This window comes from Pelodiscus sinensis, chromosome 2 (genome assembly GCF_049634645.1).
Source record: "Pelodiscus sinensis isolate JC-2024 chromosome 2, ASM4963464v1, whole genome shotgun sequence".
Lineage (NCBI taxonomy): Eukaryota > Metazoa > Chordata > Testudines > Trionychidae > Pelodiscus > Pelodiscus sinensis.
In genome coordinates this window covers 236,446,539-236,465,566 of record NC_134712.1, presented here as the reverse complement: position 1 = coordinate 236,465,566, position 19,028 = coordinate 236,446,539, and the positions used below count along the sequence as shown (strand labels likewise).

The following is a 19,028-nucleotide window of genomic DNA, read 5'->3' as shown; positions in this document are numbered from 1 at the left end:
TATCTGTTATGTCAAGATCTAAGGAATGAGGATGGATTGTCCATGCACAAGAGGGCCACAAAGCAATATTGTCTTTAGAAATGTTTAGAAATCCCAAGATTGCTACTGTTACATTTTGAACAATGAAGCTTAGGGTTATTTGTAATTTTCTGCTATCTGAATTTTAATATCTGGCCCCCATTTGACCCCTTACATAGAGCATGTTATTTGCTGTTCATCTCCATTATATTGACCACAGAGGTTAAAGGGAGTCACCTCCATCGTTTCTGACATACTTGAAAATGAGTCATCTTACAGCAAAAACAATAGGCATGATCGGGAGGTCAAACTCAGGAGACCCATGCTCCAGTTAACTAGTATATCAACAGCCCTGTAGGGCAATCTCCGCAGCCAATCAAACACCCTTTTTCATAAACTAACAAAACTCAGAGAAAGAAACAAAAATGCTTTTGCTGGGGATTTGCAGAAATCAATTATAGTCAGATCCATATTCTTGACTTTGGTGTAATAAACTTGTAGCTAACAGTAGAAATCATAACTACACACACCTTTAACTACTGCAGTTAGATGTATATATGATGAATTATGCGTAAGAGGAAAATATATTTCATATTCTCTTTGTCAATGATGAAATCCTTCCTGTTCCCTTGAAAGGTGTAGGTGGTTTAAAACCATGCTATTATAATTCATCCCAAAGGTTAATTATAACAATACACTGTAGAATGGTTGCATTTAGAGTACAAAAAAATTATTTTATAAGGTCCCCTATTGTTTCCCTGAAAACTGTCTCAGTTTCTTGCTTAAAATGAAAGCTGAGAATTTATGAAGCAACTTGTGAAAGGTGAATGTTGTTTTCTTAAGTATCGCCATACAGAAATTTTTCCTACAACAAAGTCATCTATTGTCTGTAATAATGACAGCATGCCTAAGCACTCATATAGTGCTTACCAGTTAGGGAATCTACATAATTTTTGCCCTGATCTAGCACAGCATTTAGGCTCTGACTCAGGAAAGCACTTTTATTCTGGATAGCACTTGAGAGCTTGGCATAGGTCCCTGCTTAAGTGTGTTTAAGAATTGGGGCTTAAGTACATACTCACCTTTAAGCTCATGAGGAAGTCAATGGCTAAAATTTTCAAAAGTGATCAATGATTTTGGTTCTTTCATGTTGGGCCACTTGAAATGCTTTGAAGGGGCCTGGTATTCAGAGGTGGATGCTAAATGGAGAGATCCCAAATCATTAGACCCTTTTGAGAATCTTTCCCAATATAGTCAAACATGTGCTTCAAGTACTTCAAGGCTCTCATGCCTGCACAATCACCAAACTATGATGTGTGTGTCATAGTCTTATAGGCCTGATCCAACAGGAACTTGTCCATTGCAGTTTGCAAAAAGGGGGGTTGTGTATCTCAGAGGTGGGCCTGGGGGGATCTTGTTCACCAGGGTTAGTCTCTGTTGGGCCGCCGTCACTGTATTTACATGCACAACCAGAGGTCCAGGTACTTGTGACTCCCATTGGCCAGGGATCAACATTCCCAGCCAATGGGAACGGCCAGAAACAGTGTCCCAGTCCGTGTTCTTTCCCGCAGCTCCCATTGTCCAGGAATGGTGATTTACAGCCAACAAGAGCTGCAAGCACCTGTACCTGCAGAGGCACAGGTAAATATAGCGGCAGTGGCCCATCAGGGGCTAACCCTACTGAACTGCCACAGTCTTATTGCCCACCCCGGTGTATCTCTATGACTAAAACCAAAAAAATGGCTCCTTGTTTCCGGGCAATGCCATTATGTTGGTGTAGCTATTGGAAACTGCCCCTTTCCCAGACACAAGATCACAATAACTAGCCCATGGGCCATGGCTCTCCTAGATTAACCTCTAGTGGGCTGTCAGTGATATATTTACCTGCATTTCTACAAGTATGGCCATTTGAAGCTCCTGTTGGCCACAGATTACTGTTTCTGGCCAATGGGAGCTGTGGGAAGTGGAGTCCCGGTCCATCCCACTTCCTGCAGCTCCCATTGGCAGGGAACAGCAATCCATGGCCAATGGGAGCTTCAAGCAGGTGTACCTATGGAGGCACAGGTAAATAAAGCACCCGTGGCCTGGCAGAGGCTAATCCTGCTGAGCCGCATTCAGCTTATTGCCTACCTCTGGACTGTGTAGCCTGGTTACTGTAGCTGGCATCTCGCTTATGGGAATGATGCCGTAGGATGGACTTTGCCATAAGGTTTCAAATGAATTCTTCCTTTGGGACTGACATTCAGTCCAGCAGAGATGGCATTTTAAAGGAACTAAGGAGATATCGGATTATTTCAGCTCTTGAACCAAAATTTAAGTATCTATATCAGACTTGCATCAGTTTAAAGACATCTTTACTTAAACTGGCACCAGTTTGTGTGTAAACAAAGCCCAATGGATGCAGAATATTTTCTTTGGATCAGAAGCTATTTCTATTGAAGCCAATGGGAACCTTTCCACTGACTGCAACACTAGCTGGATTGGATTGAACAGTTTGTTTTGGCCCATGGATATTAGGCTTGAAAGAGCCACAAAGCCTGACCATCACCTTACATCATTGCAGGGTAGATTTATTTCTTCCTAAAGCGCTGCCTCTAGCCATTGAGTGAAAGCACTGGCACAAAATAAAACCTCCTATTCAGATCTAAGTCCATATGGTGCCTCTTTGATTGGGGTAGGTGGCATTTTTTGCCTCTCAGTAAATGTTGTGTAATTCATACCAATACATAAAATTGCTGCCGTTGCCAATGTCATATGATAGCAGCAGCAGGAGAGGATTAGTGTGGAATGACCACTATCAGGATGACATTTGCTATTTCTCTATAAGAGTGCAACTGTAAAGCAGGCCTGGGTACTGTTGCAGGAATAAGAAAATGGGGTTTCATTAGCTGGCTTGTACAAACTTACTACGTTACTCAACAATAACTGAGTAGCACTGAGCAGGAAACATTGCACAGGAGAGTTTTGCAGCAGCTCATGATGTGCATACTATGTTTTCCGAGTGCATTTCTCATTCAGCAGCATTGTAGAACTGTTGCCTCCTTAGGACCAGGGTTTAAAGGCTTTTCTAGACTTTTTGACCTTTGCTAGTTTGTTATATCTGCCGATCAAGGTGTTAACAACAGTGCAGCACGCACAATATGAGGTACAAGTGTTACTCAGCAGTATGCAATAAAAGATTATCTAGCTTCAGTAAATATTTCTATCCATGGTGCCTTGTGTTAAAAGCAAGGCAAATTAGCAACAATATGGAGAATCATCCATTTTCTCCACTCACCAGTTATAATAGGGCAACTTTTCATTGTTTCTGGCTGGAAGAGGTGCCCATCTGGTAGGGGATTCTAAAAGGCAAAAAGGTGTTCATATGCTTTGGAAAGATTCCCTCTCTGCTTTATGTGCCTCAAAATATGTTACAAGAAGAAGGCTGGAGGATGTGTTGAAATCCTGGCTAGGTGTTAAAAAGAGGATTAAGGTTATTCAGTCCTAGCCACAGAGGATGCCCCAGCCTCATTCACACTCTTAGGGTATGTCTACGCTTGCAGCCTATTTTGGAATAGGGCTGCAAATGTAGGCATTTGGAATTGCAAATCAAGCCTGGGATTTAAATATCCCGCACTTGATTTGCATCTTCCTGGCCGGGCGCCATTTTTGAAATTTACAAGCCCCGGAATAACTGCCTGCATCTACACGCGGCAGTGAAATGGGCATTTGAAATAAAGCCCAATTTCAAACTACCTGTTATTTCTCCTGCAATGAGGTTTAACGGGTAGTTTGAAATAGGGCTTTATTTTGAACACCCGTTTCACTGCCGCGTGTAGACACGGGCAGTTATTCTGGGCTTGTAAATTTCAAAAATGGCGCCCGGATGGGAAGATGCAAATCAAGCACTAGATATTTAAATCCCGGGCTTGATTTGCAATTCCGAATGCCTACATTTGCAGCCCTATTCCGAAACAGGTTGCAAGTGTAGACATACCCCTATATCTTGTGAGTCATTGGTGTAACATATTCCAGCACGAGCAATCAGAAGCAAGAGTAGCTCTTGGATTCCAACATAATCAGCCCATCAATTGCATCTAGCTAATCCAAATCTAGTGAATATGTCCCATTAAATTGTAGTTGGATTGTTTACTTCTTCAGGTAATACTAACAAGAAGAAAAGGAAGAGGCAATGTTTCAAAGGTCCTGATCTTGAAGTCCTTACTCAGACAAAACTCCCATTGAATCCTAGAATTACAGGCCTGGAAGGGACCTTAAGAGGTCAGCAAGTCTAATTCCCTGCCCTTATGGCAGGACCAAGCACCATTCTAGATCATCCCTGACAGGTATTTGTCTAACTTGCCATCAAAAGAGTCTAATGATAGAGATTCGATAACCTCCCTAGGCAATTTATTTCAGTTAGGATGTTTTTCCTAAAGTGGAACCTAAACCTCCCTTGCTGCAATTTAAGTCCATGGCTTCTTAAATTAGAGGTTAAGAAGAACCTTTTTCTCCCTTATCTGTAACAACCTTTTAGGTACTTGAGAGCTGTTTTTTAATGTGTCCTCTCTATTTTCTCTTTTCAAGACAAAACAAGCCCAGTTTTTTCAATCTTCCATCACGGGTTACGTTTTTGAGACCTTTACTCATTTTTCTTGCTCTTCTCGGGACTTTTTCCAATCCAATTTTTCTGTCCACTTCATCCCTGAAATGTTGCACCCCAAGCTGGGCACAATACTATGTTTGAGGCCTAATCAGCAGGGAATAATGCAGAAGAATTACTTTGCATGCCTTACTTACAATAGTACTGCTAATGCATCCTAGAATAATGTTCAGGAGCAGCCTTAGATGAGCTGCTGGCAACTGGCGCCCTAGGGGAAACGCACAATGGGTGTGCGATCGGCACCCCCGCCTCCAAAGCCCTCAATGGCCATTTATCTTGCTGCCCTAGGCAACCGCCTAGGTCGCCTGTATTGATGGGCCACCACTGATAATGTTGGATGCTTTTGCAACAGTTACACTATTGACTCATATTTAGCTTGTGGTTCACTCCTTTCTGGGCAGTCATCCCCATTCTGTATGTGTGCAACTGATTGTTCCTCCATAAGTGGAGAACTTTGCATTTGTCCTTATTGAATTTCATCCTCTTTAACTCAGACCATTTGTCCAGATAATTTTGAATTTGAATCCTATCTTCTAAAACTCGTAGTATTGTCCACAGACTCTGTAAGTATACTCTCTATATCAGTGGCTCTTGACCTTTTTGAGCATAGCTTTTTGAGCTCAGCTGAGAGGCTCTGTGCCTGCAGTCTGTATGTCCCTCAGCCTGCGCTGCTTTCCGAGCTGTGGGAAACAACACAGATTGAAGGATGTGTTGTCTATGAGAGGCTCTGTATATTTATTTTAATTTCTATTTTAAACTTTTTGCGGACCCCCTACTGTACCATTGTGGACCAGCAGGAGTCTGTGGATCACAGGTTGGGAACCACTGCTTTATATAATTATCTAAATCACTCATGAAGATATTGAACAGAACAGGATCCAGAACTGACCCCTGCAGAACCCCACTTGTTATGCCTTTCCAGCATGACTATGAACCATTGATAAGTGCTCTCTGGGAACATTTTTCCAACCAGTTATGCACCCACCTCACAGTAGCTCCATCTAGAGTGTATTTCCTAACTTGTTTATAAGAAGGTCATGCAAGAAAATATCAAAAGCCTTACAAAAGTCAAGATAAGCCACATCCAACTATTCCTCCCATCTACAAGGTGTGTTAGTCTGTCAAGAAAGCTATCAGTTTGGTTTGACATGATTTGTTCTTGACAAATCCATGCTGACGGTTACTTATCAGCTTATCACCTGTGAGAGGGCAAGACCGTGGGGTGGGACGTGGGGGTGAAACAGTCAGTCAAAAAAGTTTTCCTTTAGGGAAAATGCATACAAGAATAAAGCAAAATAAATTAATATAAATAGAAAAAACAAAGAAATTCCCCAGTCTTAAGTATTTAGCACTGCCTTCCCATGGGAATTTTCTCCCCAGTCTCTACACACTTACGCTCTACACATTTCCTCAGCATCTGTGTAAGAAGAGTTGGGAAGCTGACCTGAGATAGTCTTTTGTTCATTAGGGACCAGGGTCATGTATCATGCAACAGAGAAATTTGCATTAAACTGAGGACTGATCTCAATATTTGCATATTTACTAAAGCACTAGGCTCCCAGAATCACCCATACTCTACAGTTCTTTCAGTCTACTTTATTATTCATCTCTGTATGAAGAAGAGAGGCTGCTTACTTAAATTGTCTTCATCTTCCATATTGGCCGCACCAGGATTTAAATACTTGAAGGGCGCAATGAAGGTTGACAAAATGCTTACTTTTTCTGAAACAAAAGAAAAAAAAGGATGCATACTTATAAAATCAGGGTTTCACCAAAGCCCAAAACATTCAGATTTTCATTATACTCTTTTCCTCAGATTAGGCAGTTTGGAAAATTTTCTTTTATAGAATCATAGAGCTATAGGCCTGGAAGTGACTTTGAGAGGTCTTCTAGTCTCCTGCATTCAAGGCAGGACTGAGGTCAGGTCTACATTAGGGAACACAATCAAACTAAGATACACAACTCCAGCTACATGAATAGCATAGTTGGTGTCAACATACCCTAGTTTGAATTTCCTCAGCATCCCCACTGCAGCAGATTGACAGAAGAAACTCTCCTGTCACCTTCCTTTACTCCTTGCAACCTGGGGGAGTATTGGAGTTGATAGGGACACGATCCTTATTAGATCTACTAAATCAAACCCTGGGAAATTGATCTCTGCAATGTCGATCTCTCGGTAAGTGGAGACAAAGCATAAGTATTAAGGTTTTTGCAAAACTCCAATTATGGAGATTCCACAATTTCCCTAGACAATTTATTGTGGTGCATAACTTAGTAAGCTTTTCCTAATATCTATTCTAAACCACCCTTGCTGAAATTGAAACCCATTGCTTCTTGTCCTGTCCTCAGAAGTAAAAGCCTAATAAAGTTTGATGTTGTTTTGTGGGCAGTCTGTGAGGATTTTAAAGTTTGCTCATCCTAAGGGAGTATTTGATCGAGGTGCTGCAGTAGTAGGATCTTTATTCAAACTTGTCAGTAATATAAGATAACTAGCGTTATTTGGAAATAACAATGTGAGTGTCTATACAGCCATTCTGTTATTTCAAAATAATTTCAAAATAACAGACGTCTTATTTTGAAATCTGTAAACCTACGAGGAATAACGCCTATTCCAAAATAGCTATTTTGAAATAAGGCATTTGTAGATGCTCCACTGCTGCTGTTTTGAAATAGCCCCTCACCAGGACCATTCTAAGTTATTCCTCCCCATTGCCTCCTGGGGCTCTAAATCAAGACAGCATGTCTACATTAGGGAAGCCTGCCGTGGGTTAATTTTGAGGCTTCCCTGCAGTGTAGACTTGCTATTTTGAAAAAAGCTATTTTGGAATAAGTATTCCAGAATAGCTTATTTTGAAATAAGCTGCAGTATAGATGTACCCTAACTGTCCAAACAGGATTGGCTGAGGTAGTACTTGCCTCAGCTGTAGATATAATGCTGCTAGAGAGTATTGTGAAACAGTTATTGTGACTTACACCATTCTACACTGATTAAAGGAGTCTGGAGTTGGGTTAGAGAGCTGCTATTATTTCTCCTTGGGGAAAACAAAACAGTTAATGGGAGTCAATGGTAAGAATAGGATTATAGGAATTTCCATAATTGGATCAGATCATTAGGTTATCTAGTTTAGTTTCCCATTTCTGACATTGGCTAATAGCTGCTGCTTCAGAGGAGGTAGGTTTCAAGAGTCTACTAAAGGAAGTTATACAACAACCTACCTTTAGGGAAAATTTCTTAGCAGTTGGCTTATGCCTCAAAGCATGATGATTTATATTATCCAAAACATGTTTTTATTTTTTTAATCCTTCTTGTTGTGATTCTGGATGTTCTTGTTATCCAAACAAACATCTAATCCTCGTCTGATCCCCATAGTCTCATTTATGCTGAGTGCTATCACCGGCAAACCCATCATATAATCCTATTCATGAGTTTATCAAGGTCTATCTTAAAATTATGAGTACCAGGCACTTGTAATAAAATTGACATTGCTATGCTGAGACTCTGTCTCTGTATCTGTATATTGGGAAAAAACTTTTACTAATGGAGACACATTCCATTTGATTACATTGCATATAGGTACGGTATTTAGTCAAATATGTATCAAAGCTCATTATTCACTTAAGTATCCACAGTACTACATGCCTCACAGTACTACAAGCATGCTTCTCTGCACCATATTGGACTGTTTTACTTGTATCTTGCAGCATATTATTTTGAAATTCACCAAAAACTAAATAATGAGTTACTTCACGTGAGAAGACCTGGAAAACCGTTTTGAGTGGGAACTTACTTCTCTTTTGGGAGAAAATATTTCCTAAACTTTTATTTTTCTTAGTACAAGTTTCCTTGGAACATATGGCTAATAATTTTAGATGAGATTCCTCAGTTAGCTACCATTCCACTGTGTATTCTGATGTACAAGTCTGTTTAAAGTCAGTCTGTTTCAATAATGTATCTATTGGCTTGTCAACCTTGTTTTGCCTGGATTTGCAAACAATCTTGTCTCAAATTAAAGGGTGTGATCAGACTATAAAATAAACTGCATATAGATGTTTGTAACCAAGGGTATGTCTATCTTATTTCAAAATAGTTATTTTGAAATAGCTTATTTCGAAATAACGCGTCTACACACAAAATGCATTTCGAAATAGTGTTTTGCAATTTTGAAATAGTGCGTCCACACTGAGTGGACTCTGAACTGCATTTAAGGCTGGCCGGAACCAGTTCTGGCAGGGTATGAGGTCAGGAGTTACTTTGTGTGGCTGCTGCCTGAGGCTATTTGAGGCCTGTGCTTAAAGGGACCCACCCCTCTCCCGGAGAGCCAGTTCTCAGGTTTCTCTGCTTGCTTGCCTACCTCGATGAGGGACAGCAAAGCATGTTATCTCTGTATGCTCTGGTTGCCCTCACTCAGGACACCACAGCACTCTGGAAAATGGAGCCAGAGCTGCCGCTGGGCACTCTGGTGCTTCTCGTGGACGCTTTGCTGTGAGCCTGGTTGCACTTTCTGCAGGCTGCCCTCTGGGACATCCATCGGGGAGCTTCCACCCTGAGGAGCACTAAAAGCCTTCCTGGTGTGCCCCACTGGGGGCTTGTGCCTCATTCCACTCTCACGTCCTTCCACTTACATTTCCCTAAACCCCCGTTGTGATGTCAAATAAAATACATGTATTTTCATGAACACAAACTCTCTTTATTTAACAAAACTGGGGGGGGGGGGCGAGTTTTGAAACTCTGGTGAGACTGGAGAAAGGAAGTGGGAGAGGGAAGAAGAGAGGATGGGAGAGGGGAGGGGAAAACCTGGGAGGAGGGAGCTGGAAGGGGGAGGCAAGGGGAAGAAGGGGGAGGGCTCAGGGGTCTCGCCAGACAAACTTGATTGTCATGCAAACCTGCTCCTGGGTTTGCATGTGGCCTTTGGTGGCTAGGCTGGCAGCTATCCTGCCATAGACGGCCACGTTCCACCATCTAGTGCGGAGATCATGGACATTGGGAGCATCTCCCCCAAACCTGAATAAGGTCCATGATCTCCACCCTGGACCAGAAAGGCGCCGCCTCCTCTGGGACCTTGCAGGCTCCTGGGAGCTGGCAGGCTGCTCCTGGGGAACGGTGGAGGGCTGGCTGCCAGTGGCTTGCTGGCTCGTGTTTTGGGGCCAATGGGTCAGGGGTAGTGACTGCTGGCTCTGGGCTGGCAGGCTTGGAGCTGGCACAGGCACTGTGGCCAAAGTCAACCCCTTTAAGGGCTCCAGGGGCAGAGGGGAAGGGGAGAGGGAGTGGAGTATTCTTGATTGAGGATGGAGTGGCCACCAGGCAACCCTGGGAAGGCTGGAGGCCCCCTATTTCAATATAGGTGTCTACACAGAACTTATTTAGAAATAGCTATTTTGAATTTGGTGTTATTCCTCGTGGAATGAGGTTTGCAAAATTCGAAATAAGCGCTCCACTATTTCGAATTAATTTTGAAATAGTGGTTTGGCTGTGTAGACACTAGTAAAGTTATTTCGAAATAATGGCTATTATTTTGAAATAACTGCTGTGTAGACATACCCCAAAAGCATTTATTAGTAGCACAACTCAACTCAGCTATGAGTATAAGATGACAGCTCTTTCTTGCATAAAAACACTAAACAGATATTCCCACCAACGTTCCCTCTAATCTCGTCCTTCCATGCTCAAAATAATTTTTTTATATGCACCAAGGCATGTGCAAAAGTGCAACACGAGTAGAAGCAAAATCAGCTGCGGGTGCTCTGCAAATGAGCTGGGCAGCATTTGAATCTCTCCTGAGTAGTCATACAAGTTCACAGCTTACAGGGAACACTCATCTCCACATAAGAATTTTTAGTCCACAGACCTTTTAGCCTATGGTCATTTATAATTTATGATGAAACATCCTGCTTGAATGGTAATTTCATTAAGGAATTGCAGTGAGGGGATGAATTTAAAGACTAAAGTTCACATGCTTTCACCAGGAGACTTTCCCAAGTGAATTAATGTCTGCTGAGGTTTCACTCTGCTTTCAGATATCAGGGAGAAACATGATGCTTCTGCAACACACAGGCTTACTGTGTGTGATCATGTCCTTCTCTCTGGTGCCTGGCCTGGTGAAACTAAAACCTGCTGGCATTCACACCTAAGTGAGTAACTTCTTTAGCTCAATAGGTGTAGCCAGACAGCCCCCCCCCATCTCATCCATCTTATTTTGCCTCTCTGAGGTTCCTGAAGCATACAGGACAGAGAAGGAGCAATAAAATCAGCATAGTCTATGCTGGCTCATCTGATCCTGAGAAGCTGAAAACATAGATATGAGGAGAGAATGATTAAGGCAATAAGCTGGCCTCGAGGCTGCGAGAAGTACCCGGCTGGCACCCATGTTGATATGAACACACAGTCCCTAGAAGAGGAATTTCCCACTGAGAAAAGAATGCCCAGTACTTCCAATTTAGTTATCTCTCTTACAAGTGTAAATTACGTTCACAACTCCCTTGTAAGAACTGGTCTCACAAAAGACAGACCAGCACCATTTGGCATCACAGATAAGAAAGAGAAATACGTGACCCCATGGATATAAAGGTGGGTACAGCAGCACACTCACTTTTGAGTGTCATTCTACCCTCTACCTGCTGGTCGGGTTAGGTGTTTGACCTCCCGAGGTTCTATGGGGACGCCCACCTCGTATTTTTGTCTTTCCTAGGAATTGAGGGACCGGCCCTGGCCTGACACGCTGGAGTCGAGAGGCACAGAAGGGGGTAAAAATTGTACCTGGATGTGGTCCTCTGTCTTAAGTGTACACAGACTAAGAGCTCTTTAAAGGTTAAGCTGTTACTTGGTACATTATTTCTGTTTTTCCTATCTTTATCTTCTTTGTAACCATTAAGATCTATATTTTGCTAGCAGTTAAGAAATAGAACAATAGCCATTGCAACCATATGATTTATAAGCTTCCTCAATAAACCTGTAACTGTTTAAGCTTTAACCTGACTCCTTCAGTTGCTGTAACAGAACCAGGCACAATTTAAAAGAACTTCAGCCGGTCTTAAGGGACAGATATAGGGAGAGCTTGGGAGTTTGGATTTGTGTCACTCCCAGGTGGCAGATCCGTTGGGGCACTTCTCAGCCTCCCCCAGGCTGCCCGCTGCGAAGGAATCACAGATTCTAGCAGCTAAAATCTGAAGTGTAATAAGCTCTCCCTGCAAACTTATTGGGGCGCTCGTCAACCTCCTCCAGGTTGCCCACTGCAAGGGACAGCAGTTGAAGTCTCGGGTGTATAGCACACACACACACCACTCACTGCCCTGACCGTTGGCTGACAATAGGTAAGGGCTTGTGCTTTCTGCAACTGAGCCAAAGCCCACTTATGCTGAAATCTCTGGTCTGAGCTCCATTAATGAGTGGTGCTGTATGTATGAAGACATGGTTCATTATAAAATGTATTGCTGTTGGAGCTTAACTCTGATGGACTTTCAGGACTAGCTTGCCTAATACACAGGATGGCATACAGTAAACTAAAGTGCCTCCATTGATAGTAAAGCCTGTTTTCCTACTCAGAACTAATGACATTATTCCTTTAGCTCAGTGGCTAGAGCATGTGACATTGATGCTGAGCATTCTAGATTTTATCCTTCCTGGCAGGAGTGAAAGTAATTTAAAAATCTTAACAGTCCAGGGGCCGGGCTTGGGCCCCCAGAAGAGGTGGAACCTTGGTCAGAAAGGGCAGGGATAGCAGCCTCCCCCCCCCCACTCCGCGCCAGCCTTTCTGTGCCACATGGCACTTGGCACTTCAGGCTCCACTGACGATTTAAAGGGCCCAGGGCTCTGGTCCCTGCCATGGTAGTGGTGGTGAGCAGCTGCCCCTTTTGGCCTCCCAGCAGTGGCTCTGCTCTTGCGCTGTCAGTGATCCTGAGGAGGGGACAAAAGGGGCGGTGATGTTAAAGTGTTGCCGCAGCAGTGCGTTAACGTTGGCTGTGTACTGGCTAGTCCCAGCAGCCACGTCTTACTGGTCTGCCATTCCAGCCCATTCCAATTCACTTTCACCTCTGCTGGCTGATGAGAACCATGCCAAATGATACGCCCCATGTCTGTTGTAGAAAGCTGCCTTACTCTGATACTGCATTCCTCAATCTGCAGCCCCTTTAGCCTGTAACTTTGAATGTCTCCTTCATTATTATTTGCATGCAATAGCAGTTTGGGATCCCAATCACAAAACAGGACGCCATTGTCCCAGGCCCCATCTGCTGCACTGACTTATTAAGTCATTGCATTTATATAAGGGTTAAGTAGAGTTTTCTAATGCTCTATTATGACATGAGAAGGCATTTTGTGACACCTTTTGCCCAAGGATTTGTTTAGCTGATGGGCCTGATTTGTAACATGACTTGAAATCCCCCCATTTTATTTTAATGGCCTCCTGAGCCATCTCTAGTTTTTTCCCCAAAGATCTTCCTTGTTTCTTCACTTTTGCCTGGCTGAGAACAGAGGCTTACTGCAGCAGTTAGTGACAATGATCCCACTCTTAGAACTGCAGATCAGAATGGGAGGATTAATTATATCCCAGATACAACTTGGCCCCAATTTACACAAGACTATGGCTCAATCAATAAAGATGATAAAGATTAGAATGTAGGATTTAAACCCATTGGCTGAGGAATGGAAGATTTACTATGTGTCTGAAAGAGCAGGAGGGGAGGTTTCTTGAATGAAAGATGTAAGACGGGAACAGTTGCTAGGTGTACCTAATGCAGACAGATTACTCGGTCTGTGGAGGAGGAGAAGATGGATGGCAGGATAATTAAATGGAGGTGCTTACAGGAAAATAATCTGTTTGGAGATATATCTAAAGGTATGATCATGCACTTCCATCTCTTGTAAGTTATTGTCTATTACCATATATGTGCCTTGTAACACTAATTTAGGTTTATTGTCAAATGGCTAAATTCAGTATTATTCTTGTTTACTGTTTCTAAACAAGATTAGGGGGATTGTACATTCACACTTTAAAGTCCTCATATATTTTAATGTCCATCACAATTAGTCTTATCTCTGGCAGTTTGAAGAAATCTCATGAATAAGAATAAAGGAGGCTGCTAGATCTGAAGAAGTATTGTGGCTCCCCAGAGAAATACCATTAAAGCTTCCTATCTTTTCCCACTTTCTTCTGCTCTTACACTGTCTTTTAAAGGGAGAGTCAAGATCGGCAAGTACAAAATTTGAGCTATTATTTTTACTTGATGTCTATAAAGCTGATGTAATCCTTTAGTTCTGAAAAGAAAAAAAAATCTGTGGTGTTCCTTTCCACCAAGCAAAACAGAACTGAGCACCAGCAACTGTACATTCATGAGAGTTCATAAAAAGGTTATTGTTTACTTGCATTGGAGAAAGACCTAGAAGACCCTTGTTATGAGCTGGGTGAAACCTCATTACAGATTGATTCAAAACCTTATTGAGATTGATAGGTGTGACTACACCCTTCAATTAACATAACTTTAAGAATAAACAGCCATGCAGACATATCCAATGAGACCTTGGTGAAAACTAAGGAGAGAACTTTTGGGTCTGTTTTCTAAAGAGGTTTGGGGCTGCAAGCTTTTGTTCTTGGTTCTTGCATTTGAAAAAGTAGGACTCTGCATGTGACTTGTAAAGAAGCATGGTTGCATCAGAGAAATTACCAGACTCCATCAATTTTTACTTCCAAATAGAACATCCCTAAGGCGCCGAACTTTGACTTGCTGCTTGGGTCAAACAGGGGCAATCCATGAAAGTAGATCAGAGTCCCTTTGTACTAGGTACTGAACAGACACAGTAATATGCAGTTTCTCCCCCAAAGCATTTACAATGGAAATAGAAAGAGACAAAGGCTATTTCTACACTATGGGACTTTATCAGAAAAAGGTACGCAAATTGCACTCCGGGAAATTTTGGGAAACCCCCCTCTTTCGGAAGAGCCCTTCTTCCTCATAAGAGGAGGAAGACAGGGCTTCTGAAAGAGCACATCTGCTCTTCTGCAAAAAAAAGTGGAAGAGAAGATGCATTCTTTGGACGTGGCAGAGTTTTCCCGGAATACCTCTGGTATCCCAGAAAAAACCCGTAGTCTAGACATAGCCAAAGGGAGGGGAAATACGGGCAAAAAGAGGTAATAGGAGGTGCCTCATGTCACAAGGACCATGTAGCGGAGCTAGAACACAACGGTATCTGCCAAAACCCAGTCTGCTGCCTCACCCAGAAACCATCATCCTACATGAAACCAAATGTCCTGAGCTTGTCTAGTATCTTATCCAAACAACCATCTGTCCTCTCAATGTAAAGCCCGCATGCATGCAAAATGGAAGAAACTACAAAAAAAAAAAAAAAACTTATTTGGGAAAGGAAACAGATTTCTTGAGAGATATTTTCCTTAGCAGCAATTAATTTTAAAAAATTCATACAAACTGTTTTGACTGTGTCCTTTTAAATTACAAACACAAACCAAAGTCTATGAGCCAACTTACTTTTGCTTGTTTGAAAAGAGCAGTATTTAATTCAAATATTTTATCAAATCTCAATGTACCAGAAGGCTACCAAACTTCTGCTAGACACTGCCCTTTTGCAACATGGCTTTTGCCCTGTGGTTTGTCAATCAACACTTCATAAATACAGGCTTAGTGTTGAGCCAATAAGACGCCTCGAATGTGAAGGTTAGAGTTGTACACACTGCAAAGAATGTTATCGTTTAGAGGGACACTGTCAACCTGAATGATTTCACAACTGGCCGATTTAAAATAATGTAATTTGCTGACAGCTCAGCCTTTAAACAGCATGGCCTGATATATTTTTAAAGTCATATCTTTCAAACATTGTATAAGTTTTTTGCTGTTTCCCTGAAAGTCTTTATAAGCATCTTGCCAGGACTGAACACATCAAACATGCTTGTCTGCTATGTCTTCAGTTTCAGCCTTGCTGCTACCATTGTCTAGATCTATTATGAGAAAGGCTGGATAATACAAAAGATGAGGCACAGTTGGGTGGTCTGTATGGGTATGTCTACACTTGCACCCTAATTCGAACTAGGGATGTAAATGTAGGCATTCGAAATAGTCAATGAAGTTGTTTGAACTAACATTACTTCTCATTTGTTGATGTTACTCATTTTTTGAGGAGTAAAGTTAATTCAAACCAAGGGATTTAGTTTGAGCTAGTGTGTCCCGGTGCGCACTTTCACTTTCGAAACAGCTGTTGATTGGAGTAACACGCCGGCAAGACCATGTTAATGAAGTACGGGATATTTAAATCCCTGCTTCATTGATTATTTTGAATGCCTACATTTGCATCCCTAGTTCAAACTAGGGTGCAAGTGTAGACATACCCTATTAGAGCTTCCATCTTTGCTAGCACTGGTTGGAAGTTTTACAGAAGTATTTCAGTGTGGACACAGCCAGAGATGTACAAGATGTATAATAGAGATGGTGGTTTTGTGATTCAATCCACATTTGGTAAGATTCTGTGCAAACTAATTGCAATGAGATGTGGACTTTAAGATCTTTTTTCCCCCCGCATGAACCAAATGGCACAATGACATCAAGGGCAGCAGTCACTCTGTTAACCCCACTTTTAGAGGGCATCATACAATATGATATGTGTGATGCCAGTACACCAAATACTATCTCTTGCCAAGGCTGCAGGCATCAGCTGAGCAGTGACAAATGTATAGCTGGAAAGCAGACCGGCTAACCTGTGTGCTAATATTATTAAAGACAGGTATTGACTTGTAAAGATGTTTAGTATTTAGTCTCTATAAAATGCTTGTTAGTTTTGCCTGTAATGTCTATCACCTCACCATGCTATAAGGTAATATGAAAGTTTTGTTTTATAAGTGTAAAAATACCTTCTCTGAACTCATGAATTCTGGGAGGAAGAGTGGTTCCTTGCCCATCAAGAAGGATTGTTAAGACAATCTGCTGTTTGCCCCATACATCCAGGAAGAAGTTATGTGCAAGAGTCCCTGTCCCATTGGTTTGAACTCTGGGGGAAGGTTATATAAAGATATTTACAAGAAGAAATGGTTATCTCGTTGTTGTTTGGACTCTGACAAGGGCTGCATTGAAGAAACAAAAGAAGAGATCACCAAAATCATCCTGGATTAGCCTAAAAGACATTCAGTGAACAGATTATCTTTTAGAACTATAGACTATAACTCATTTGTGCTTATATATTGTCTGCTTTAACCTGTAAATAACTCTCTGATTTCTTTTTCGTAGGTAATAAATCCTTAAGTTAGTTTATTATACAATTAGCTACCAGCATTGTCTGTGGTATGAAATCGAAGCTACAAATTGATCTGGGGTAAGTAACTGGTCTCTTTGGGCTTGGATCAACCTGAATAATTTGTGTAAGTGACCATTTATCACTTTATCCAGCCTGCCTGGGTGGCATGATAGGCTGCCATCCACAAGGGGACTATGACTCCAGGAGTTCACTTTGCTTACTGGTTGGTGAGATCTAATCATAGAACATACCACCCGTTTGGGGTGTTTGCTCTCCTTTTTGACAGTCTGTCCTGAAGTTGGCACTGTCATAAACCACTCCAAGAAAATGTGATCTTCAGAACTACTATTTGTCCCTCAGGCAGTAAAATGAAGATAGTGGCTTTATGCACACAGTCAGAGAGAGACCTGATTTGTCTTGAGACAATATGGGAGTACTGGAAACCCACTGCAAGTTCTATCCCAAATCTTCCTATGTATTTGGGAGCTAATCTCCACGTGGAAATCGGCAGTGTGCTCTTTCTCTTAGCAGTTAATGACCACCATTAAAATTGTATTTTAAAGTGAGACTTTTGAATACACAGCAAGGATTAGACATATGGCTACCAGTAGTTTGCCAGTTCAGTGTGTTTTACAGAATTAGTTCCATGTTCATATTCTAATTGATTACCATAAGCTACTTTGAATGTTGGAGATTTCTTAAATGGGATTCTTTATAAAACAGAATTTGGACATTATAAACCATGCCTTAATGCATTAATTCACACTGAGGACAAGATTAGTGGGGATGGGTCAACTTTGATACAATAAAGCGATCTCAGTTGTAAAACCCCTTAAGACAGATACTTTTTGCTCTTAACTCACACATGTAGCAAATCAAATATTCACATTACTACATTCACGTTAACCTAGATTTATTTCTGAAAAATAAAATAAAAAAAAATCGACACACCAGGAGATGATTTTGTTCCTCTTTCCTGGTGTGTTCAGTCAGTTCAGGCTTGGATGAGCTAACAGTGATTGACAGAATGAGGTGAGTCGTTACACAAAAGGGGAAAAAAACCAAGAGGAAATTTTGCAGGAAAAATAGAAATCCCTTTAAACTTACCCTGCTTACTGCAGGAGGCTCACAGCTTTCTAAATTGCACCTTCCACAACCACTACAATGCATCTCTTGTTGCAGTGGGAACCTGACTCTATTTTCTAGATAGGAATTTACTCACCTGGCATCAGTCTCAACCTTTACATTTGAATTCAGAACCCTGCTGTTAAGGTGTGAGTTTTTCGGTATGCACTGCCAGACTATGCCCCCAGATTGCTGCAGCAAAAGCATACAGGTGCTGTATCTCACAGACACTGCATGTAGGAACCCATCATATTATCCTTTTTGAAATACATCTTCAGAAATCGCCTTTACTGCAGTGTCTACAAATCACTGCCATCTACTACTGGTTAGACTGGTAGATATAGGTTCCCACTGAGACTGCTACAGTACGCATCTATACTTCTCTTCACTGTTACTTTGTCCTTCCCTCTGCTTGTCTGCTGATTCTCCAGTTGCACATTATCTAAACCCTTGATTGAGAACAGAACTGTGTTAATTGTGCATATTGTTCCTATTACAGTCAGAGCCAGACTATCCATTAGGCACAGTAGACACAGTGCCTAGGGCCTATGAAAAATTTAGGGCTTACAAAAAATGTACTGCCTAAAAAAATTCATAATTGTCTCAAAAATAAGAAAAGGAAATGGCTAAATCACACTTAACACATGCAACTGCTTACTGAACCCCACCCAAGAGTTCCAGGGCTGCTTTGCAGGGAGCTGCCTTACTGGGGCAGCAGCAGTTCCTCCTTCAGCTGGTAGTGAGAGAACATAAGGAGGAGGAGCAATATATGACTGCAGGGCAGATTAAAGTGGGGGCAGTTTGGAGCATCCTGACTGGACTGGGAGAGGAGAGGATTGGTGTGATTAGAGCAAATGGGTTTGGCTGCAGTTCTATGTAAGAAACCCAGCACTCTCCAGTTCACTGAGCTGGGAGGGAGGAGAGGAAGAGCAGACTGCACGGGGTAGGTAGGTGGGGGAAAGAGAGGGATGGTGGGCACTGGCATCTATGTGTTGAGATAGGGTGTCCTGACTC

The 19,028-nt window shown here is 41.9% G+C and overlaps 1 protein-coding gene across 1 annotated transcript in view; it reads right to left on the bottom strand.

Annotated features, from left to right (window-relative positions):
* Positions 1-19,028, bottom strand: part of ADARB2 (adenosine deaminase RNA specific B2 (inactive)) — a 468,279-nt gene that overhangs the window by 173,739 nt on the left and 275,512 nt on the right. The window contains exon 2 of the mRNA XM_006111888.4: positions 6,296-6,382. Coding sequence (XP_006111950.1) covers positions 6,296-6,382 — 87 coding nt within the window. The remainder of the gene's footprint in view (positions 1-6,295; positions 6,383-19,028) is intronic.